The sequence below is a fragment of the Podarcis liolepis genome, assembly GCF_965112155.1.
Source record: "Podarcis liolepis genome assembly, chromosome: 6".
NCBI classification, from domain to species: Eukaryota; Metazoa; Chordata; class Lepidosauria; order Squamata; family Lacertidae; genus Podarcis; species Podarcis liolepis.
In genome coordinates, this window is record NC_139559.1 from 60,030,665 (window position 1) to 60,055,253 (window position 24,589).

At 42.1% G+C, this 24,589-nt stretch overlaps 2 protein-coding genes and 1 long non-coding RNA gene across 3 annotated transcripts; 1 reads left to right on the forward strand and 2 right to left on the reverse strand.

Annotated features, from left to right (window-relative positions):
- Positions 1 to 101: 101 nt before the first annotated feature.
- On the reverse strand, positions 102 to 9,561 carry LOC310710019 (cytochrome P450 2J4-like). Its single transcript, XM_083510357.1, has 9 exons — positions 9,343 to 9,561; positions 7,567 to 7,729; positions 6,643 to 6,792; positions 5,501 to 5,661; positions 4,540 to 4,716; positions 4,000 to 4,135; positions 2,615 to 2,802; positions 1,948 to 2,086; positions 102 to 558 (listed from the first exon to the last, which is right to left on the reverse strand). Exons 1-9 carry the CDS (start codon positions 9,541 to 9,543, stop codon positions 383 to 385), a joined length of 1,491 nt encoding a protein of 496 aa, XP_083366483.1. The 5' UTR covers positions 9,544 to 9,561; the 3' UTR covers positions 102 to 382.
- A 91-nt stretch (positions 9,562 to 9,652) lies between these two features.
- On the forward strand, positions 9,653 to 12,865 carry LOC310710048. Its single transcript, XR_014527760.1, has 2 exons — positions 9,653 to 10,568; positions 12,665 to 12,865. It is a non-coding gene; the product is annotated as an uncharacterized lncRNA (long non-coding RNA).
- Positions 11,354 to 24,203, reverse strand: LOC310710017 (cytochrome P450 2J4-like). Its single transcript, XM_083510354.1, has 9 exons — positions 23,900 to 24,203; positions 20,919 to 21,081; positions 19,856 to 20,005; positions 19,042 to 19,202; positions 18,346 to 18,522; positions 17,837 to 17,972; positions 14,934 to 15,121; positions 14,104 to 14,242; positions 11,354 to 12,281 (listed from the first exon to the last, which is right to left on the reverse strand). Exons 1-9 carry the CDS (start codon positions 24,098 to 24,100, stop codon positions 12,106 to 12,108), a joined length of 1,491 nt encoding a protein of 496 aa, XP_083366480.1. The 5' UTR covers positions 24,101 to 24,203; the 3' UTR covers positions 11,354 to 12,105.
- Between the last annotated feature and the right edge of the window lie 386 nt (positions 24,204 to 24,589).

The window sequence follows — 24,589 nt, forward strand, 5'->3', positions numbered from 1 at the left end:
ACCCCGGTATACTCGCACAAGCCATTTTTTTTGGGGGGGGTGCCCCTGGAGAAGTGGGGGGGTAACCGTCTTGTGCAAGCTTGAGCATCAAAGTCTACAACTTGGAGTTCCAACTGAGCTCTTTTATTGCGATACTTATAAGACATTGCTCTAGCTGTGCCACAGGGACAATTTTAAAAGTCACATACTTGAGATCATTTATGAGAAGAACCACACACCAGTCATGTAGATTGAACCTGAGGCCTTCTAAATACAACGGACATGCATTACTATTGAGCTATGACTATTGAGCTGTCCCCCTAAGGACAGAAACTAAGGAGGTAGTGCTGGCCAAATTCTTCACCATCTTCTTTTAATGAGCAGTGCCATAAAATGAGTCCCCTCAGCGAGAGATTGCGCATATCCGGTACGGCTGGGGGGATAACGTAAGACCTGACCGATGGTCAAGGCTTAATGTCATGCCTTTTGGAGGCTGGAAAGTGAACTTCTGAAGTAGGGCAGTGAAGAAAAGAAAAAGCTCAGTCCTGGCCAATTGTTCTCCAAGACAAACTCGCTTTCCTAAAAGGGGAGGAGAGAGAGACTATGTTAGTAGAGAGTTTACATCAGGGTTCAGCAACCTTTTTCAGCCGTGGGCTGGACCATGAAGTGGGCTGGACTATATTTTTTTTGGGGGGGGATGAACAAATTCCTATGCCCCACAAATAACCCAGAGATGCATTTTAAATAAAAGCACACATTCTACTCATGTAAAAACATGCAGATTCCCAGACCGTCCATAGGCCGGATGGAGAAGGCGATTGGGCCACATCTGGCCCACGGGCCTTAGGCTGCCTACCACTGGTTTACATCTTCATAGCAATCTCTGTAAATCATACTTCTCAAACCAATACATGAACACACACAAAATACAGCCATTCTTTGAAATTTACAGTGTTGTTCTCCAACCAACCAATGTGTACAAAAATGCATATTAAGGGAAAGTGTAAAAAAAATGACTATATCAGAGAAAAGAACATACAAAAATCCATTATATTAGAGGACTTGTTTACAAAATTGTGTATATTAGTCACAGTGAGACTAATGACAGTGTCAATAAGAAAAACATGCACCAAAATGGGTTTTCTGTGGGAAACTGAATGTAAGATTGGGAAAATGAAGGAAACCAAAGTTGACAGATCCATCCATCCCTAGCCTTACAGCTTCCCTCTCACATTCCAAAAATGTGAAGAAGGTAAACAGGTTTTATTTATTACATAAAATTTATATACCGTTTGATTGTAGAAAACATTGTAATTATGATTCAGTTAATAATTCCCCGAGAAGTTGCTTACTTTCTGTGCTGCATAGTGAGAAGCAGGCTCCTATTCTCAGGGTGCAGTGAAGAAAACAACTTCGTGAGCATAGAGAGGGGAAACACTTTAACAATACAGCCTAACTCCCTGTGGGCTGCTCATGAAAGATATCAGGAAACACCCCCTCAAAAATCCACACTGCGCTAGTGTCAGCACCATTTTGTGTTACACCATACACCCCAAAGGGCAGCCATTTTGTGACTGGTGCCCACAGCACTTTCTTAAATGCCAGATGTGCCCACTGGCTCTAGGAGGTTGGTGACCACTGCAATACACAATATAGTTAGAAGAAGAAGAAGAAGAGTTTGGATTTGATATCCCGCCTTTCACTCCCCTTCAGGAGTCTCAAAGCGGCTAACATTCTCCTTTCCCTTTCTCCCCCACAACAAACACTCTGTGAGGTGAGTGGGGCTGAGAGACTTCACAGAAGTGTGACTGGCCCAAGGTCACCCAGCAGCTGCATGTGGAGGAGCGGAGACACGAACCCGGTTTCCCAGATTACGTGACTACTGCTCTTAACCACTACACCACACTAGCAATATACCAAGGTCTCAGTAACTAAGCTGCCATCATATAGCCCTTCAACTTTTGTTACCTGCAGAGAACGGCAGGAATGCTTCCCTTCTCCGGAACTGACTGTTCTCTAGAAAATGGCCAGGATTAAACATATTGGGTGTTTCCCACTCATCCTCATCAAAGAGCACTGAGGTCAGGTTGGTGATCAATACGGTTCCCTGCCAAATAAAAAGCAGAGAAGTAGATTAGAAATGGCAAGGCGCTTTCACATATATTTGAATTTATAGCAGTACTAAGCCTCTATCTCCTGACAGAAAAAGAATATGTTCTGAATGCAATCTTTACTTCTCGTTATTAAGTAATTCATTTAAAGATTTCCCACAAAAGCACAGTTCCAATATAGATTTTAAAAGACATTCAAAGTCTGCTGGACTACGAAAATTCAGGGTTAGCAACACCAGATACTGGCTAATTTCTGACAGACTAGCTACCCATTCAAACTGAGACTGGTACAATTCTGTATTTAGTCCAGAGGTTCCCACATGGTGCCCTCCAGATGTTTGGGGATACAGCCTCATCATCCCTGCCTGCTGGTCATGCTGGCAGGAACTGAAGGCAGTTGGAGTCCAACAACATCTGGACGGCACAATGTTGGCTACCCCTAGTTTAAACTTTGGATTAAGGTGTCTGCAGTTTAATGGAAGAGCAAAGACAGACAAGAAGAGCAATATGTTCTTAACATTTACTTTGGGCACATGAAGCCCAGCCAGTGTTGTGTCCTTAGCTGTCATCCGTGGCCCATTCAAAGGCACAATGCTGCTTATTCTTTGAACTTCATGAACAACCGCATTGGTATAAGGCATGCTGTCCCTGTCATCCTTCGCTGGCTGGCGAGACTGGCCAATCACAGAATCTATTTCCTCTTGGACCCTTGCTGCAAAAAGAGAGAGAACATCTGCTATAAATAGAAGAGGAACAGACATAAACTAATATCTGCAGAGGAGGCTCATCTCATCGTTCCACCTCTGGGTGCCCTTTGCCACCAGAATGCAAGCATTTATTCAAGACTCCTTTTCCCCCACCTTTAGTTGGAATGGTACATCTTCTGCCAAAATAGTATTGTTTTGGCTGCACCATTTATTAATTATTTTCTTATCATTCCAGTTCAGTTAAGGATCACTTCCCGGTGGGCACTCCAAAGTAATTTGCAATATAATAAAAACATATGGGGAAAATTCTTGCTCTTCTGATTGCTCATTAAATGGAAGAATTGCAGTTTGCCAGATAGAAAGTTCCCTTTCCCCTTCTCCTTCTGCACTGTTCTGTGGCCTCTCCCAACCTCCTTGGACCAATCTGAAGGTGCGTGAGAGAGAAGTACAGTGGCGGGATAGTCTGTAGCACAAGTGAAGTCCTTGCACAGAGCTTCTGCTTTTATATATAAAAACATTTATAGCATATGCATATATATATATTTTGTGGGAAGTAAACTTTACAGAGTTATGTGGAAGACAGCCCAAGTCGTTTGACCCTTTGCCTTTTCCCTCCTATAAAAACTACACAATACAGTCTTTTTAAAAGTTTGAATAACTTTTACTCAGTGTACTTGCCCTTGTTAGATTAAACATACAATTCAGGTAGGTGTTACTTATGTTAACTAATACATATTACATAGATTTGTATCTAAGAATGACTAACGGTGCTACACACTGACTAGCTTTGAGACAGACAGCAACACCACAGAACATAACTGCTGCCCTAGCCGTTAAGACTGTTAATAACTGCCAAAACTGAACCAACAGAAAATAGCAACCTCAGACATATGACATCACAGAGTTCTAGAGCCCTTGTGAGCAATAACCCTTTACTTAGCGTTTTGGATGCTTTCATCTCACATTTTTAATACACAACAGCTTAAAAGAACAACAGCACATATATTGCAAAGTAACATAGCAATATGGCATTGGGAATCGATCGAAAAAAGAGAAGGGTGGTTGGTACTCAATGTTAGTCGAATTTACGGCAGGCACATTGAAGTTATATAGCCAATAAGTCAGATACTTTGATTTCAATAGAGGATTTGTTGAGTGCAACCCAAAGTAATGAAAGACAAGTAGGCAAATGTTGGTTCTACCTTGAATTTCCGGGAAAATGGCCATGTACAGCAAGGCCCAGCGCAGGGTTGTGGAAGTTGTTTCTGTTCCAGCAAAAAAGAGATCCAGTGTTGATTGTAGCAGGTTGTCTTTATGAAAACTGGAAGCAGCATCCTCCTTAAAACAAAGAAAATGCACCAAAGGGTTCATCTGTCATTAAAAACACCACCCCAGTTTCAGTCCTATATATCAAGTGATAGCACTGAGATTCATGAGCTCTATTCCTGACGAGTGTCCTGCATCTAGCACAGCCAAGTCAACAGCCCTGTCAATCTGGTGAAATTCAGGCACTGGACAAGTGGTGATATACATTATTTCCTATTCACGTGTGTGTGTGTGTGTGTGTGTGTGTGTGTGTGTGTGTATGCAAACACACAAACACCTCACCAGTTTGTCTGCTTTCATACAGAGCCAATGTAAACTATATGGTAAGTTCTGATCCTTTAGATTGTGTCTCTGCTTTCTATTATTAACCATTACTACTATTAATACTACCACAAACTATACTTTTTGTTTCTTACCGTGGCCATTTGATTCAGGTACGCATCTATGAAGTCTCTGGGTTCAGATGGGTTCCGGTCTTCTTCATGTTTTTCAATGATTTCTCCCACAAAGGATTTCAGTTCTCCCCAGTTTCTTTTAACGGTCTGATGGGGCCCTGGCAGGTGCTTCATGAGAGTGGGAAATGCATTGTACAGCTGAGGAAACAAATACTAGCATCAGATTTGTGCGGGGAAAGCCCTCTCATAACAGTTGCAGATCATGCTACTATCAAAGGAGGTAGCAATGCATGCGATGGCTTCCCATGAAGATGGCTACCTGTTTGAAAAATGCATGCACCTTGCCTGATGATATCAGGAAAATGATGCCAATGTAGCTTTCCCATTTGATGATGCTTATCTGCATGGGGTGGCCTTTCACAGATTCAAATTGGTAGGTGGAGAGTATGGAATTAAGCCGTGTATGTTACTTGGGATTGCATCACTGTGTTCATTGCAAGACATGCTCTGGATCTTAAGTCCTGCTTATGAACACCACTCAATACCCAGTGTTATTTAGCTACATAAATATTCCAGCACAGTGTGAGAATGTTCCCAATATGGAAAATAAAACTAACTAGCCTCCTCATGATATGTGCTACTTGTCCAAATGCTTTGATTTTATTCAGTCACTCATGTGATTCCCCACTTAAAGGCCTAAAATGTGCCGTAGCACATGATTTTTAGTTGTGATGCCTGCCTTATAATACTGAAGACACCCATACATCTTCAGTATTATGATAGACAATGTTAAATAAAAACAAGATGTCAAAGGGACTTGGTATGGGGTGAGATGCTTGAATTACAAGTTCAAGGGAGAAAAAGAAATCAGAACATAAAGAACAATGATTGCCCAAAGCGAATGAATGAACAGTCAACAAGAATGTGGGAGTGTGCCTGGAACCAGTGCAACTCTGTCCATAAGATCTCACAGAAGATGTACCTGAATCCAAATACTTCCCTGAAGATGCATTATCTCATCAAACAAGTGCAGAAACTTCTGGAAACGACTGTCATGGTTATCAAAGCGGTCCCCAAAAGTGACAGAACAAATGATATTTGAAACAGCATTATTAATCTGAAAGTGAGGGTCAAATGGCTGCCCTGGAGAGGGAGAGAAGAAGAAAATGGAGAAGGAATAAGACTGCTTATGGCTTCCATGTAACAAAAACAGAAAGTGGGGGAAGTGGGTGGGTCTGGACAGAGTATGGGGGGACAGCAGAAGTTCTTCAGATAGAGGATGTTTAGATGGTGCAGTGATGGAGTTTTATACCCTTAGTGGCACATGCTATAGGTATAAGCTATCTAGCACATTGTTCTATGAGATGTTGTTTTGAGATTGTGGGGGCCAGACCCCCTCAATCCCTGGATGCAGCAAGTGTTAAAACATAAGCCAGGCTACCTTCCTTATGAGGTGATCACCTGGGGGATGGGCTATTATGGGAAACAAAGGAAAAGACCTCTGTGGGAGACTGCAAGCACTCCCATTGGGAGTGTTAATATTCTGACTCCCTTACCCCATCCTAGGCTCATGTTGTATACGTGTGTAAATAAACCATATATCATAAATGGACCTTAGTCTCTTCAAAAAAGGAAACACAAAGGCTGGGAAATCTCACACTGCTTGGAGGTTCGGTGTGTGCGCAACAATGTTTTGCCAAGGCAGTAGGTTTGGCAACAAAGGCCTGCAAAAATGACAGAGACAGGAAAATATACACAGGAACTATTGCACAAATTCCATTTGTGACTTTGTCAAAGCTATCAAAATCGGCACACTTCCCTCAAAACACACAGCGTACCAATTCTGTTGCTCTCCTATACTAGTTAAGTGACTTTGGGTTTCAACTGCAGGTGTCACTGCACATATGCAGCCTGACATTAGCAGAGGCTTCTGCCTTTTAATGGCAGCTGAACTCCTACGTGCCACAATGGATTGAGTTCTGAATTGACACCCATCTAACCATGGGATGTCCCAGCTTATGCTGAGCTGCACTTGCACAAAGCAGCACTTGAAAGCTTCATACCACGACAAATGTATTTTTTAACCTTTCATAGGAAATAGGCTTTTTTGACTCTGGTTCGCACCTTTCTCAACTGCAATAGCTTCCTTTAGGTATCGGCTCTCCTCCTGTATTCGTTCTTCTAAAGTCCTTTTACCCAAACCAAAGTTTCTGAGCGTTGATATGGCAAATCGTCTCTGTTGTTTCCAGGTAAGACCATTAGAGGTCAACACTCCTAGATGAGAAGAAATAGCAAGCAGAGCAGGGCAACCAAGATGATTAAGGGTCTAGAACAGAAGTCTTATGAGCAATGCCTGAGGTAGCTGGGCAAGTTTAGCCTGGAAAAGAGGAAACTTGAGAGGAGATATGATAACCATCTTAGGACTGTCACATGGAAGATTGAGGAAGTTTGTTCTCTCCCTCTCTGGAGAACCCAAACCAATGGCTTCAAGTTACAAAAAAAGGAGATTCTGACTAGACACCAGGAAGAACTTTGTGACAGTAAGAACTGTTTGACAGTGGAATGGACTTCCCAGTAAGCAACAAAAATCCACTGAGTCTGCAGGTGGGAGGAAATGAAGAGGGAGCATGGAAAGTGTCCCCCACCATTTATTTATTTACCCTCCCCCCACATAAGGTTGCACTCCCATATGTAAAATAAGTGGAGGTTATTAGCCCACTGTACTAACTTTGCCCTGTGAAAAAAATTGGGAACTGTGATGGAAAGGCAGCATATGTTTGAAATACACAAAATGAAGTAAACGTATAGGAACACGTAAAGCAGTCAATATATATTTTACAAATGTCCCTTCTTGCACTGAAGCCCTTTAGGACACTCTGGAATTGCTTTTCTGGATTAATGGTACCTTTTTAATGTTTATATGGTCTTGATTATTTAATGATATTTCTGGTTTTTTTTCATTTATTTTTGGCTTTTTGATTAGATAGGCAATAGGAAATGATAAGATAATGTTATTTAAACAATTGACCATAATTAAAAGTAACTCACCCAATCCCCTAGTGATTTCCTTGGTAAAAGGAAAATTTGGACGATCTATGAAGTTTTCACCCTGATGGACAAGAGCTTCTTTCACTAGACGCAATCCATTCACAATCACAATCCATGTTTTCCCAACCTGAATGCTGAAGACATTGCCATATTTTTCTGCTATCTGGAAGGAGAGGAAGAATGGAAGACAGGATAAAATATCCCTATGTGGTCTTTATTAATATTCTATATTAATTTGCCTGCTTGATGTTTATAGAATGCCTGTATGGAAGATGTAATCTTGGTTTCTCTCAAATACACCAGGGACATCAGAGATGCCAAAAGGGTTTCCTGGGCCCAGTACATGGACAGGCCCCCTCCATTCTCCTCCTGCAATCTATTGGCAAGAGCTGCTGCTTCTGCACATATATTAACTTAGGCCAGCCTACCACACAGGAATGTTGCAAAGATAAGAGCAGGAGGGTAGGCTAACGTACAACAAAACACACAAACAAAAGCACACACACACACACACACATTTTTCCAGTCTTGATAAGGGTGAAGGGATCCTTATAGTAAAGCATCGTCTATAGGAATTTTAATTTGCTTGCCAGTTGTGGCTTTGTGGGACGTGGAAGATCAGGGAGCACTGCATATCATCATGTTCTTCTCAGTATGAAGTTATTTTTTTCAAAGGAGTTAAATAATTTAAAACATTTCATTCTATAAAAGCAACACACCAGGGGAAAGAAGGAAATGACATAGACACAAAAAAATGCTTTGTGTACACAAGTGTTCCTCTCCACTCATCCAGCTTGAGGCTTGCAGCAACAAGAAGCGTCTACTTTTTTATTATAAGTTTCTTTAGAAATGTCTAATTTACTTTAAGAGAGAGAGAGAGCGCCTTGGGTCCCTGTTGGCTTGGAGCCTTGTACATATGTACCCTATGTACCCCTCTGTCAGCAGTTGTAAGGGATAGCCAATATTGTGTCCTCAGTGCCATGGTGTGAGGGGGACAGGAAAAAGTAAGAAAAAATGATGGGACTTCCCAGCTTCCTGCTGTCCTCTTCCTGCCTCCTTAGATTCAGAAAGTGTCTTTTTAAAAAGAAACGTCCTATTGCACTAACTGACCCCAAGGAAGCAAGCAGAAAGTTGTGTTTGATGTGTCACGTCTATTAGGTATATGTTGTTGTTTAGTCGTTTCCAACTCTTCATGACTCCATGGACCAGAGCACGCCAGGCACTCCTGTCTTCCACAGATATATAGTCTAAGCAAACCTGCGAAATTGTTTGGCATCCTGTTTAAGAGGGGAACATGAGAAAAGCAAACTTACCTCTGGACTGGAGCTGGACAGAGCTAGCTGGTCATTAACATACCCAAGCAATACGTGGCTCATAGCAAATATGTGACTTTTTTCTGACCAGAGTTAGAGCGAAAAGGAAGAAGTGGTGGAAATAACCTGCTAACAAAATAGAATCATGCAAACAACCATCCTACCTTTTATGGCAGGTGTGGACACAGGTTTGTTACCAATGACTGTTAGGCAAAATAGATCCCCCAGATTCAGAGGCCATACACATCTGGATACCAGATGCTGGGAACAAACCATAGGAGATGCATTTGCCTTCATGCCCCAGCTGTGGGCTGCTCAGAGACCTCTGGCTGGCTACTCTTGGAATCAGGATGCTAGACTAGGGCATCTACTGTAAGCCTCATCTTCCAGTGAGGTTTCTACACTCCTTTCAACTGCAACGTCACCTGCTTTCTCATCATCTGGTTCATTCCTTCATTCTTACCTTCCGTGCTGCCAAATGTGGGTCCTTTGCACCAAAATGTGGTATATTACCCAGCAAGGGAAGAGGCCTGGGCCCTGGGGGGAAATCCCTTGGACGAATCCTTTTCTTGTAATCAGCAAGAAGTAGAAATGTTGCCAGAAACACCAGAACGATTTGCAGGGACAAGGCCTCCCAGAGGACAGAGAGCAACTGGAGCAGCATCTTGGAACCTTTCAAGCCTTCCTTTGTCAGAGCAGACTGTTTTCTGTTGGGAGAACAGAAATCTGATCCCAGGAGAGCAGTTATACCTCTCCTCTTGGTTAATGTTTCTGTAAGAAACCAGGGCAAAGTTTGCAACCCATATATTGCTTTACATCACACCAACCAGGAGGCTGAAGGAGATGGCTTATTGAGTAACTCTTCTTAGGGGGAAGGGGGAGAGTAGTTTTCTGAATCAGAATATTTCCTTCTTGTTCTCACTTTCAACACACACACACACACACACACACACACGTGTACTAAATGTAGCTTAAAATACCATAAGCAACAATAGTCTGTCATTTCTTGGAAAAAGGTGTAACAGCATCTTTAAGTTGGAACCATTACTTAAAACAGGTTTGTGACACATATTAAAGACTCTAAACCAATAAGTTTCTCCAGTTCTTTCTAAGGGTCTGAGGAGGTTGTCTCAATGGATCATCTCATCTCATATAGGATAGGACTCATCTTGCCTCTGGCTGCTCAGACCCAACAGGTTAAATTTCACTTGTTTTGAAGAGTAAAGATTAGTATCTTAGCTGACATTTGTAGAAGAATTATCTGCAAGTGCAAATCAATGCTAGCTCTTTGATATCTTCAGACCAGAACAGGTTCAGCAACTCCCAATTCTAAAGCCAGTTTCCTACAAACACAACCCCCCCCCCCACTCCTACAATCCAAAATCTGATGTGGGATGGGGTGGGATGGCTGGAGATATTATATTTCTTTATTTTATATTTACTTGTAAATTATTACGATTATATTCCACCTATGGTGGCATTAATGGTTCTCCTCTTCCTCATTTTATCATCACAAGCAGCCTGTGAGGTCAGTTAAGTCAAGTGATAGTGACCGGCCCAAGGTCACCCAGTGCGCTTCACGGCTGAGTGAGGAGTTGAATCCTTGTTGCCCAGGTCCTAGTCCACTTCATATCCTTCCATCTTACTCCACCTTCCGGAAAAGAAGATGCAGAAGTGAACAAGCTGACGGTAAAGAGAGAGAGAAGCTCTCAAGCTGGCCCTGAGCAGATGTAGATTTAGGGGAGAGTGGCAGGGATGCTGCAACTGTGATTTAGAATGGAGTGAGATAAGTGGGGGGGGGGGAGATCATTTTTGGCATTGCACAGGCTGCTCTTGAAATTTGAGACCCCCAAGTCCACCACTGTCTTGACCACAACATGGACACAACTCAGGTTCTTTTTAGGAAAAGAAGGCTTTAAGTCACCCTTGAAAGGAAGGTCTCTAGTTCTACAAATTAGTCACTGACCTTTCAGAGTGTCTTCTCGCTGCTTCCCTCTAGAGCTACTTCTACATTAGGGGAGGAATTCAACAATGTGCAAAAGCTCCAGCAGGGCAAGTATTTCAGATTGCCAGACAAATAGATTCCCACACCCTCACCCCATACTCTCACAAGAGCCAAGTTTTTAGGGGGGTTCCCCTGGAGGAGAGTGGGGGGGGGAGCCCTCTTGTGCAAGCAGAATCCCACCCCATATATCTTAGATGTAGTCCTACAAGGGTTTCCTCACAACTCTCCATGCCCTTAACAGGATTCTATGACTATATAAAACTGTATGATACTGCTGTATATGTATATAGTGCAGATACTGCCTATTGTCACAGACTCAGTTTGGGGTAGAACTGGAATGGAAACTTTAAACAACAATCTTGCAGTGTATTGCCAAGGTTGATGAGGCCTCAGACACACCACATGGGATCTTTGCTTTGCCAAAGGGGAATGCAAGGAGAACAACCAGGGTAATCAACCAGCCCAAAAATGAAAGTTCAAGGCTTTATTATCAAATCAAGTATTACACAATTTAGAACTTTTTATCACTAGTGAAGAGAAGTCCTGAGAGAAGGGAATAGAAATTGGAATGAAGAAATTATCCTACAAAGGCAAACTACCATTTAAAAGATGGGTTATAAATAAGCACATCCCAAGGATCCAGGCTAGCAATCCTTTTAAAATCACTCTATGCACCTATGTCATAAGCTCTGATGTCTCTAATAAACATTAACTTGCTAGATTGCCAAGTACACAGATTGGCCCTTGCTAAATTGGCCCAAGTACACACTGCCAACTTACAAAAACATTTTTAGTAAGTCTTTTTCATTAAATTAGCTGTTTGAACCAACTTAAAATTTGCCATGACCTGTAGACCAACTACAGCTTGAGTATCAAAGTCTACAATTTAGCAGACACCTGCAACCTTTCTCAATAGTAAATTATTGATCTGGCATTTGAATGTTGAAGTGGTTCAGGTACAAGGCTTTGCTGGTTTATAAGACATTGCCCTAGCTGTGCCCCCAGGACAATTTTAAAAGTCACATACTTGAGATCATTTATGAGAAGAACCACACGCCAGTCATGTAGATTGAACCTGAGGCCTTCTAAATACAACGGACATGCATTACTATTGAGCTATGACTATTGAGCTGTCCCCCTAAGGACAGAAACTAAGGAGGCAGTGCTGGCCAAATTCTTCACCATCTTCTTTTAATGAGCAGTGCCATAAAATGAGTCCCCTCAGCGAGAGATTGCGCATATCCGGTACGGCTGGGGGGATAACGTAAGACCTGACCGATGGTCAAGGCTTAATGTCACGCCTTTTGGAGGCTGGAAAGTGAACTTCTGAAGTAGGGCAGTGAAGAAAAGAAAAAGCTCAGTCCTGGCCAACTGCTCTCCAAGACAAGCTCGCTTTCCTAAAAGGGAGGGAAAGACCGGGGGGGGGAGAGAGAGAGAGAGAGAGAGAGAGAGAGATAGAGAGAGAGAGAGACTATGTTAGTAGGGTTTACCGTACATCTTCATAGCAATCTCCCTAAATATGAATACAGGCATGCATATACACACACAAAAAACAGCCATTCTTTGATATTTACAGTGCAGTCTCCAACCAACCCATGTGTACAAAAAGACTTATAAAGGGAAAGTGTAAAAAAAATTCATATATTAGAGAAAAGAACATACAAAGATTCATTATATTAGAGGAATTGTTTACAAAATTGTGTAAATTAGTTACAGCGAGCTTTAAAAATGTGTCAATAAGAAAAACATGCACTTAAATGGGTTTTCTTTTCTATTGCAGATTGCTGCTGAAATATGGAGAATTGAATTTAAGATTGGAAAAATGAAGGAAACCAAAGTTGGCAGATCTGTTCATCCCTAACCTTACAGCTTCCCTCTCCCATTTCAAAGATGTGGAGATTTATTTATTTTATTTATTTATTTCATAAAATTTATATACTGCTTGATTATAGAAAACATCATAAAAACCAACTATCATTCAGTTAATCTCCAGTTAACTGGCTTAACCCAAAACTCTGCATTCACTTTGACCCCCCCCCCCAAAAAAAAAGATCTTACAAATGTTTCAGGAAATTGCATCAATTTTTAGGAACTCAGGATGGAAATTTGTGCTTTTGTTTTTTGGAGAAAGGACCACATTAGACTAACTGAAAACATTCAGCTTAGAACAGGCAATAAAAAATAAGTCAGTCAGTCAGTCAGTCAGTCAGTCAATCAATAAAGTTGTTGGAGGGACCAAGCAGTGGGAAGGGCGAGACCACAATGTAGACATAATGTTACACACACAAAACACAACACAGTCAGGGTAACATGAGGTGCTGGGAGAGGAGACGGAGAGTAAGGTTAAGGGGTGTGGGGGGGAAAGAGCAATGCTAGGAGCTGGAAGGAGGGAAGGACAGCAAGCTGAAAGGATGAGGACAGTAGGGCAAAAGCAATTCACCCACAGGGAAACAGATCCCTTTCCCCCACAAGTGGCTTACTTTCTGAGCTGCATGGTGAGAAGCAGGGTGCAGAAAAGAAAACAACTGTGTGAACATGGAGAGGGAAGCTTGCACACACAATGTTTCTCATGTTCCCTGAGAGGAAACCCTGTAAACCAGGGGTCAGCAACCTAAGATCCATGGGCCGGAAGTGGCTCGCAGAGGTCGTTTGACCGGCCCACGAGCCGCCCCTGAACTGAGCTGCCCGTTCGCACACTGCACTAAACCAGAGCAGAACTGTGCAGGGACTCGCTTCCGTGGCACCATGAACAGATGCCGAAAATTGCACCTGCACAGATGCAGACACCGAAAATCGCAGGTGCTCCATGCCCCAGCCCACGGAGGTATCTCTGCAGGACCGTTCTGGCCCAGGCAAGATAAACCCTGCTGACCGCTGCTGTAAACAATACACCCTAGCCCTCAAGGACTGTCTGAGCCACCTATGGCACTCATTAAGGATCTCAGTAAACACCCCCTCAAAAATCCACACTTTGCTGGGGTGGGAGTGGGGAGTCATGTCAAAACTATTTTTGTGTTGCACCACAGCCCCAAAGCGCAGCCATTTTGTGATTGGTGCCCATAGCGCTTTCTTAAATGCCAAATGTACTCACTGGTCCAGAAAAGTTGGTGACCCTTAAATGCACAATAAAGTTATTAATATACCCAGCTCTCAGTAAGTAAGTCGGTGTCATATAGGCCCTGTTGCAACTCTGGTGAGCAGCTCCTCAACTTTTGTTACCTGCAGAGAATGGCAGGAATGCTTCCCTTTTCCGGAACTGACCATCCTCTAGGAAATGGCCAGGATTAAACTCATTGGGTGTTTCCCACTCATCCTTGTCAAACAGCACAGAAGTCAAATTGGTGAGCAATATGGTTCCCTGCCAAAGGAGAAGCAGAGAAGAAAGTAGATAAAAATGACAAGGCGCTTTCAAGTATTCTCTTTGAAATTACAGCAGTAATAAACCTACGGTATATCTCCTGACAGAGAAAGGAAATGAATGCAATATTTACTTTTCATTATTAAGTAATTCATCCAAAGAAGTCCCACAAAAGCACAGTTCCAATATAGATTTTAAAAGACATTCAAAGCCTGCTGAACTACTAAAATTCAAGGTTAACAACACCAGATACTGGCTAATTTCTGACAGACTAGCTACCCATTCAAACTGAGACTGGTACAACTCTGTATTTAGACCAGAGGTTACCAACATGGTGGCCTCCAGATGTTTGGGGATACAGCCTCATCATCCCTGCCTGTTGGTCATGCTGGCAGGAACTGATGGCAATTGGAGACCAATAACATCTGGATGGCACCATGTTGGCCTAATAAAAATAAAATAAAATAAAATAAAATAAAATAAAATAAAATAAAATAAAATAAAATAAAATAAAATAAAATAAAATAAATTATTACTTATAGCCTGCCCATCTGGCTGGGTCTCCCTAGCCAATTTGGGCAGCTCCCAGCAGAATATTAAAAACACAATAAAACATCAAACATTAAAAGCTTGTGCTCTTTAGTGGAAGAATAAAAACAAACAAGAAGAGCTTTATGTTCTTAACATTTACTTTGGGCACATGAAACCCAGCCAGTGTTGTGTCCTTAGTTGTTATCCGGGGCACATTCAAAGGCACAATGCTGCTAATCCTTTGAACTTCATGAACAACCGCATTGGTATAGGGCATGCTGTCCTTGTCACCTATCGCTGGCTGGCGAGACTGGCCAATCACAGAATCTATTTCCGCTTGGACTCTGGCTGCAAATGAAGAAGATTAGCTTCAATACAAGAAGAACAGACAAAAACTGAGAGCTGAAGATTTCTAGTTGGAACAGTCCATCTACTGCCTAAATAGAATTGTTTTTACTGCACCGTTTATTGCAGCTTGCCAGATAGACAGTCCCCTCCCCTCTCTTCCCCTTCCACACTGTTCTGTGACCTCTCACAACCTCCTTGAACCAATTTCAGGGTGCGTGAGAGAGAAGTACAGGGAGAGGAGTGGAGGGAAGCCTTTTTGCACAAGTGAACGTCCATGCTCACAGCTTCTGCTGACAGGACTCCTTCAGCGAATCCTGCCCAAATAAAATAAAATAAAAATAATAGAAGATTTATTTAAATGCTGCCCATCTGACTGGGCTGCCCTAGCCACTCTGGGCAGCTTCCAGCAAATTATAAAACCACAGCAAAACATCACACATAAAAAACAGTTAAGGTATATAAAGCAGTAATATATACAAAAACAGTTACCGTACATATTATTAATTATATATGCATATGATATAACAGTTAAAAGAACATCAGGTCATACATATAATCAATTCAGATCAAATGCAAAACAGCTAGCAACTGAGTTAACAATCTCCATTTAAAAGTCATGTTGAAAGAGGTACATTTTATGGTCAACTACTTGCTAAACGAAGTGTTGTGAAAGACACCTATGATATTAACTGGCTTCAGTGTGGCATAAATCACATTATGATGCAGGAAACAAAGCTTGAGGACATTTTTGTAAGGGATGCTATGGTTCGCATTTGAATTTCTTGCATTTGAACATCAAATACTATCACACATTTACAGTAAGTATACTAAGCTGTTTGTGCCAGCAGATGCCAGCACAATGGGATTCTCCCCCCCCTCCCACATCCCCTAATCTTTAGTAGTTCAGGAACCACACACACACACACACACCCCAGAGCACCACACAGTGGGAGGAGACAGTAATGGTGTTATATACTGAAATTCGCACCCTGGCCACCAGGAGTATCGTGTACAGTGGTACCTCAGGTTAAGTACTTAATTCGTTCCAGAGGTCCATGCTTAACCTGAAACTGTTCTTAACCCGAAGCACCACTTTAGCTAATGGGGCCTCCCGCTGCTGCCGCGCTGCCGGAGCACAATTTCTGTTCTCATCCTGAAGCAAAGTTTTTAACCTGAGGTACTATTTCTGGGCTAGCAGAATCTGTAACCTTAACCTGAAGCGTATGTAACCTGAAGTGTATGTAACCTGAGGTACCACTGTATATAGTTTTCACTCAGGTCCATGTCAGTTACTTTAGGCTGGAAACCCTGGGTTGTTGTTGTTACAATGTTGACAGCCGGCTGCCTGTAAAAGCAGGCCGGGTGAGCTGTTTGCTGCTCAGTTCTGTTCCAGCTTACAAATAAAGAGCTGCTTTGGAGAAATTGCTGTGTCATCTGCTATGTCTACCCATTATTCAACACTGGCGATGAGGAAATGGAATCATAATTTGAAGCTGAATTCCACCCTACGTATCTCCTTTCTGTATTTGCTTGAGTTGATTCAACAAAATTAATTAATCAGTTTACATAATAACATATTAATACGATTAGACCTATTGCATTTTTGAATCACCCCAGAAAATATCCTGAGGCAGACCACAGAACATCATTCATACAACCTAGCTCCCATTCTAATTTTGAATCCCTAAGAGAACAAAAACATTTCTACATTTTGCTATGAAATTACCTTATTGTAGTTACTATTGAACCTATAGCTTAGACTAGTGGCAAGGATTCATGGAATCATAGAATTGTAGAATTGGAAGGGACTCCAGGGTCATGTATTCCAACCCCTACAATACAAGAATCACAGCTAAAGAATCCTTGGTAGATGGTCATCCAAGAGAGTCCACCACTGTCTGAAAGCTCCTCCTAATATTTGAATCCATTAGTTCAGGTCTTACCCTCTGCAGTAACAGAAAACAAACTTGCTCCATCTTCCGCATAACAGTCCTTCAGAGATTAGAAGATGGCTATCATATGTCCTCCCATACCCAACTCCCTCAACCGTTCCTCAGATGGCTTGGTTCCAGACACTTGATCATCTGTGTCACCCTCCTCTACACACATTCCAGCATATCAATAGCCTTCTCAAACTTTGGTGCCCAGAACTGAAATCAGTAGTCCAGTTGGGGTCTGACCAAGGCAGAACACAGTGGTTCTATTACTTCACTTGATCTTATACTGCTGTTGATGCAACCTAGAATTGCATTAGGGTTTCTTTTTCTTTTTCTTTTTCTTTTGCTGCTACTGCATCACACTGTTGATTCATGCTAAGACCCCCCAGATCCTTTTCACATGTTCTGCTGTCAAGCCAGATATCTCCCATCCTATATCTGTGTATCTGGCATAGTAACATACCAACATGGCATTGGGAGCTCATCCCAAAAAGGGAACGGTAGAATTCAGCTTTTGTTTCCTGGGGGTACTCAATGGTACGAACCACCAGCAACTTTTTAACGGATATGTTAAAAGTGTGGCACTTATTGTAACAACTTCATGGTGCGTACTGGCACCTTTCCCCCCCTAGAAACAAAGCACTGGTGCTATTCAATGTTAGTCATACTCATGAAAAACAAATTGAACTTAATAGCCTATAGGTTACATTGCTTAATTGCAGTAGATTTACTCCAAACCCAAAGTAATCAAAGACAAGTAAGCAAATGATGGCTCTACCTTGAATTTCCGGGGAAATGGCCATGTAAAGCAAGGCCCAGCGCAGGGTTGTTGAAGATGTTTCTGTTCCAGTAAGAAAGAGATCCAGTGTTGATTGTAGCAGGTTGTCTTTATGAAAACTGGAAGCAGCATCCGCCTTAAAACAAAGAAAATGCACCAAAGGGTTCATTTGTCATTAAAAGCACCATCCCAGTTTCAGTCCTATATATCAAGTGATGGCAATGAGATTCATGAGCTCTATTCCTGACAAGTGTCCAGGATCTAGCACTGCCAAGTCAACAGCCCTGTGAATCTGGTGGATTTCAGGCACTGGACAAGTGGTGATGGGTCACCCCTGGATATACATTATTTCATATTCATGTATATGCACTTGTACACACATGCACCCTCACCTCTTTGGCTGCTTTCATACAGAGCCAATGGAAAATACAGGGTAAGTTCTGGTCCTTTAGATTTTGTCTCTGCTTTCTATTACTGCTACTACACAAACTATACTTTTTGTTTCTTACCGTGGCCATTTGATTTAGATAGGCATCTATGAAATCTTTGGGTGCAGATGGGTTCCGGTCTTCTTCATGTTTTTCAATGATTTCTCTCACAAAGGATTTCAGTTGTCCCCAGTTTTTAATAACAGTCTGATGGGGCCCTGGCAAGTGCTTCATGAGAGCGGGAAATGCATTGTACAGCTGAGGAAACAAATACTAACATCAGATTTGTTCGGGGAAAGCCCTCTCATAACAGTTGCAGATCATGCTACTATCAAAGGAGGTAGCAATCCATGCAATGGATTCCCGTGGAGATGGCTACCTGTTTGAAAAATGCATGCACCTTGACTGATGATATCAGGAAAATGATGCCAATGTAGTTTTCTCATTTGGTGATGCCTATCTGCATGGGGGGCCTTTCACAGATTCTAATTGGTAGGTGGAGAGTATGGAATTAAGCCGTGTATGTTACTTGGGATTGCATCACTGTGTTCATTGCAAGACATGCTCTGGATCTTAAATCCAGTTTATAAACAGGCCCTACCTTTGGTATTTTAATAGATGATGTGAAGACAAGACAAGGTGTCAAGGGAATATGGGATGGTGTGTGATGCACAAAGGGAAAAAAGAAATAAGAAGATAAAGAAACACGAGGGCCAAAAGCAAATCAATGAACAGTCAACAAAAATGTGGGAGTGTGCCTGGGACCAGAAGACCTACCTGAGTCCACATACATCCCTGAAGATACATTATCTCATCAAGGAAGAGCAATAACTTCTGGAAATTACTGTCATGGTAATCAAAGCGGTCCCCCAAAGTGACAGAACAAATGATATTTGAAACAGCATTATTAATCTGAAGTTTAGGGTCAAATGGCTGCCCTGGAGAGAGAGAGAGAAATGGAGAAGGAATAAGACTGCTTATGGCTTCCGTGTAACAAAAACAGAAGGTGGTGGAAGTTGGTGTGTCTGGACAGAGTATGGGGGGCACAGCAGATGTTCTTCAGCTAGAGGATGTCTAGATGGCACAGTGGAAGAATTTTATACTTAGGGGAACATGCTAAGGAAAACTGCACAGCTATAGGTATAAGCTTTCTAGCACATTGTTCTGTGAGATTTTATATCTATGTTGTTTTGAGGTTATGGGTGCTAGCCCCCTTGAATCCCTGGAGGCAGCAAGCATTAAAACATAAGGCAGGCTAGCTGCCTCATGAGGTGATCACTTGGGGGAAAGGCCCCTCCGTCAGACTGCAGTGAGAGAGTCTAGGGTAGACTTTGCAGGGATGTGACCTAGAAGTAAAAGAGCAAGCTGGAGAGTTTCAGAGCACAGTGTTTGATTTCTGTTTGAATCCAAGGCTTGTGGCTATGGGAGAAATAAGACCCACAATGGGCTGAGACCCCTGGGCTGAGTTTTACATTGATGCCCATCTAAAGCAGAGTTGCATTTGCACAAAGCAGCACTTGAAAGCTTCATACCATGACCAATGTATTTTTTAACCTTTCATAGGAAATAGGCTTTTTTTACTGTTTTGCACCTTTCTCAGCTTCAATAGCTTCCGTTAGGTATTGGCTCTCTTCCTGTATTCGTTCTTCTAAAGTCCTTTTACCCAAACCAAAGTTTCTGAGCATTGACATGGCAAATTTTCTCTGTTGTTTCCAGTTGAGACCATTAGAGGAGACCACTCCTAGATGGGAAGAAATAACAAGTGCATATTGCAAGTAAGAACATTTAACATTTAATTATAACATGGGCTATTTGCTTTAGGTTATTCTGCTTGCCTGTTAGTGTTGCTTTGGAAAGACTGAAGCAGGCTGGTTGTTTTTATTTGATTGCCGTTAGTTCTGCTGCTGCTGCTGTTTGATTATTGTCTGTGGGTTGGTTTGTTTTTGTTTTTTACTGTTTGGGTTGCGTTTTGGAATATAGTTGGCCCACCACTTATGTGGGAGTTTGGTTCTGGGGGTCTGTGTGCAAAGGCAAATTCTAGGAATCCCAAGAGCCAACACCACCCCACAAAGTGGGGGGCTACCTACTGGGCTGTAGGAAGGAGCCCCAAGTGCTTCCTTGGGCCCCCCTGATACATCCCCCAAGCCTGGTAAGCAAGGAAAGCCCACTGGGTGTGTAGGTGGAGGAAGGAAGAATAAATGATAAGTGGAAATGACAAATTTACTTATTTATTCTACCCCACCCCACCCCGCATAATGTTGCTGGCTCCCTGTACTAACTTTATGCTGTCCTTTGAAAGTTTTTGGGAACTCCGATAGATAGGCAGCATATGTTTAGAAATACACAAAATGAAGTAAATGTATAGGAACAAGTAAAGCAGTCAATATTTTTTTTTTTACAAATGTCCCTTCTACACTGAAGCCCTTTAGGCCACTCTGGCATTCCTTTTCTGGATTAATGGTACCTGTTTATATGGCCTTGATTATTTAATGATAATTCTGTTTTTCTCTCTATTTATTTTTGCCTTTTTGATTAGATAGGAGCTTTCACCAGGAAATGATGAGATTATACCAAATGATGATACAGAAGCGTATTTCTGAGCTAGAAATAAATAAATAAATTTAAACAATTGGCTGTAATTTAAAGTAACTCACCCAATGACCTACTGATTTCCTTGGAAAGAGGATCAACTGGACGATCTATGAAGTTTTCACCCTGATGGACAAGAGCTTCCTTCACCAGATGCAATCCATTCACAATCACGATCCATATTTTCCCAACCTGAATGCTGAAGACATTGCCATATTTTTCTGCCAGCTGGAAGGAGAGGAAGAATGCAAGAGAAGATAAAATATCTCTATATAATCTATATTGACATTCTATATTAATTTACCTGTATGGTGTTTATAGAATGCCAATACTGTATGGAACAAGCAAACTTGGTTGCAATCAAATACGTACATCGGGGCAGCAGAGATGTCAAAAGTGTTTCCTGGGCCCAGTTCACTGTGCATGGACAGACTCCTTCCATTCTCTGCCTGCAATCTATTGACAAGAGCTGCTGCTTCTGCACATATATTAATTTAGCCTAGCCTACCACACAGAGATCATAGAACCAAAGAAATGTAGAGTTGGAGGTGACCCTGAGGATCATCTATTCCAACCCTCTGCAATGCAGGTATATGCAGCTGTTCCATATGGGGATCAAATCTGCAACCTTTGCTTTCTCAGGATCATGCTCGAATGTTGCAAAGATAAAAGGGAGAGGGTAGGATAATGTACAACAGAACATGCAAACAGAAATACAATCCTTATCCTAAAGTACATGGGACATAGAGAATTGAGTGGGGCACCACAAAATTCCTCCCCTCTTTTTGCAAGGGAGTTAATTCTGAGCAAAACCTTTTCAAGCCAGTCAGTTGTGTTTTATTCTATAAAGGCAGAACACTAAGGGAGTGGAGGAAATAATGTAAACACAAGAAAAATGCTTTACGTACTCAAGTCTCCTCCATCCATCCATCCAGCAGCAGCAACAACAAGATGCTTCAACTGTTTTGTTAATAACTTCCTTTAGAAATGTCTGATTTATTTCAAAAAGACAGCTTGGGGTCCCTGCTGGCTTGGAGTCCTGTACATGCGTACCCCCTGTAGCCCTCTAGAGGTACTACCTTTGTTCTCGCAAAATACAGGAGAGGATGAGGGAGGAATTGAGGGTTGTTGTTTTTTCACCTAGTACTGAAATGACTTCAAAGCAATTCATTACAATCTATTGCAGTCGAACACTATGGCCCCTCTGGAATTTGTCACATGAACACACACACATACACACAAATTTGTAAATCTGTCTGTGCTTTCCTTCCCAGATCTTAAATACATGACTTTTCACATATATGCAGTACTGCACAGCAACAGATGCAGGCCTGGGCAATAAACAAACAAACATGAGGTGATGAGGTTATGAGCTTTGTTCCACATGTTAAATTTCTGAAAGCGAGGGAATATTAGGTGGTGGGGTGAAGGACAAGCCTTCTGGGGAGCTACCTCTCCCCCACCCTCCTCTTTCAAATATCATGCAGATAACTATGTTCAGAACTGGTGTTTCTGGGCTACACTGACAGAAAACTACTTGTTCCTAGAGCCTTGGAACCTGTTGCTTTCTAGGAGATAGGACTCAGTGATCCTAGGCTGGGAACTGGAAGCAGCTACATGAAAGCCTTGCTCCTCCTCAGGGGTGGAATGAAGAGAGGGAGCAAGGAGAAAAAAGGAAAGGGAAGAAGCGAAAGACGTTTTTCTCCAGCCCAGCTGGCAATGCCTTCCCCGTAGAAGTGTAGGTGAGCATTTGGAGAGGATCCCTAACATGGCAGGGAGAGGGAGTGCAGCAAATACAGGACACATTGTGTCCAGTATTGAGGACGTCACATTGTACATTGAAATACAGGATGATCTTGCAGGTAGCAACGCTATACCCCTCTGTCAACAACTCCAAGGGATAGCCAATGTGTTTTGGACCACAACTCTCATGAAACCCAGTGAAGATGGGCAGCGGTAGGGGATGATGGAGGTTGCAATCCACAAATTCTGGCAAGCGCATTAGCGGCCCTGGAAATACATGGTCTGAAGATAAAGCAACAGGACAAGAAAGCTTAAGGATGCTATTATTCCGATTTCAAGGCATCACTCGTGGTTTCTGCTAATCTATCAAAACCGTGCACGAGACAAAAACAGAACAGGACACACAAACACAAGCTCCCGTAACATTAAAACCGTCTATACAAATTCAAAAATAAAACAACAATTTCATCACATAATTACTGGCTTACAATCTAAACAAAATTATCTTGTAGGAATCTAAATACATGTTGGGTTGCTGTTGGATTTCAGTTGGTAACTGATTCTCGAGAGCTGGAGTTGCAACACTAAAATCCCACTTTCTAATACAGGACAAACACACCTCTGTGAATTCACTGCTAACATGAACCATAGCAAGCTTCTTAATATTTGCTTTCCTTAGAAGTATCTGTCCATTTTGTCTTCCTTAATTATGTTCCTTAATTTAGACCTGAAGTTTGGGATTGAGTTTGTGAGCAAGGTAAGAGACACCTTGACCCATAGCCCACCTGAACTTGCACACTGCACCTGAGAAGCTGCTTGGCATTGTATGATCTACTTGAACCTAAGGGTCAAATACAAGGAAAACAAACTGACCTCTGGACCAAGGAACTGGACAGACCTCATTACCTTACTCATGCAAATATGTGGCTCATAGCTCTGGACTTCTTTTTTTCCTGCCCAGAGCAGAAGTGGTGGAAATAACCTGCTAACAAAATAGAATCATGCAAACAACCATCCTACCTTTTATGGCAGGTGTCGACACAGGTTTGTTACCAATGACTGTTAGGCAAAATAGATCCCCCAGATTCAGAGGCCATACACATCTGGATGGAACAAACCACAGGAGATGCATTTGCCTTCATGCCCCAGCTGTGGGCTTCTCAGAGACCTCTGGCTGGCTGCTCTTGGAATCAGGATGCTAGACTAGGGCATCTAAGCCTCATTTTCCAGTGAGGTTTCTACGCTCCTTTCCACTGCAATGTTACCTGTTTTCTCATCATCTGGTTCATTCCTTCATTCTTACCTTCCGTGCTGCCAAATGAGGGTTCTTTGCTCCAAAATGTGGTATATTACCCAGCAAGGGAAGAGGCCTGGGCCCTGGGGGGAAATCCCTTGGACGAATCCTTTTCTTGTAATCAGCAAGAAGCAGAAATGTTGCCAGAAACACCAGAACGATTTGCAGGGACAAGGCCTCCCAGAGGACAGAGAGTAACTGGAGCAGCATCTTGGAACCTTTCAAGCCTTCCTTTGTCAGAGCAGACTGTTTTCTGTTGGGAGAACAGAAATCTGATCCCAGGAGAGCAATCACACCTCTCCTCTAGGCTAGGGCTCCTCTGAGAAACAGGAGTATGCAATCCGTACATTGTTCTACATCACACCCACAAAGAGATAGAAGCGAGATGGCCTAATGAGTAACTCTTCTTAGACAGGAGAGGGAAGGTAGCTTTCTGAATCAGAACATTTCCTTCTTGTTTTCACTTTTATTAAAAAAGAATATATTCTATTACTTTTTCCACAGGAAATAAACTTTACTTAAAATACCGTAAGCAACAACAATAGCAGTTAGTCTGTCATTTCTTGGGAAAAAGCATATTAGCACCTTAAAGTTGGAACCATTATTTAAAACACGTTTATGATGCATATTAAAGTCTCTAACCAATACAGTTACTCTAGGCATTTCTGTGGGTCTGGGTTGGTTCATAGAATCTTCAAA

Coding starts and splice junctions, on each gene's coding strand:
- LOC310710017 (XM_083510354.1), bottom strand. CDS start 24,100: ATGCTGCTCCAGTTACTCTCTGTCCTCTGGGAGGCCTTGTCCCTGCAA. Junction 18,523..19,041: donor AGGGATGTATGTGGACTCAG/GTAGGTCTTCTG, acceptor TTGTTTCCTCAG/CTGTACAATGCATTTCCCGC. Junction 15,122..17,836: donor CATTTCCCCGGAAATTCAAG/GTAGAGCCATCA, acceptor CTTCATTTGCAG/CCAGAGTCCAAGCGGAAATA.
- LOC310710019 (XM_083510357.1), bottom strand. CDS start 9,543: ATGCTGCTCCAGTTGCTCTCTGTCCTCTGGGAGGCCTTGTCCCTGCAA. Junction 2,087..2,614: donor CTGGGCTTCATGTGCCCAAA/GTAAATGTTAAG, acceptor TTTATTTGGCAG/GGAACCGTATTGATCACCAA. Junction 559..1,947: donor ATTCCTGCCGTTCTCTGCAG/GTAACAAAAGTT, acceptor CTCCCCTTTTAG/GAAAGCGAGTTTGTCTTGGA.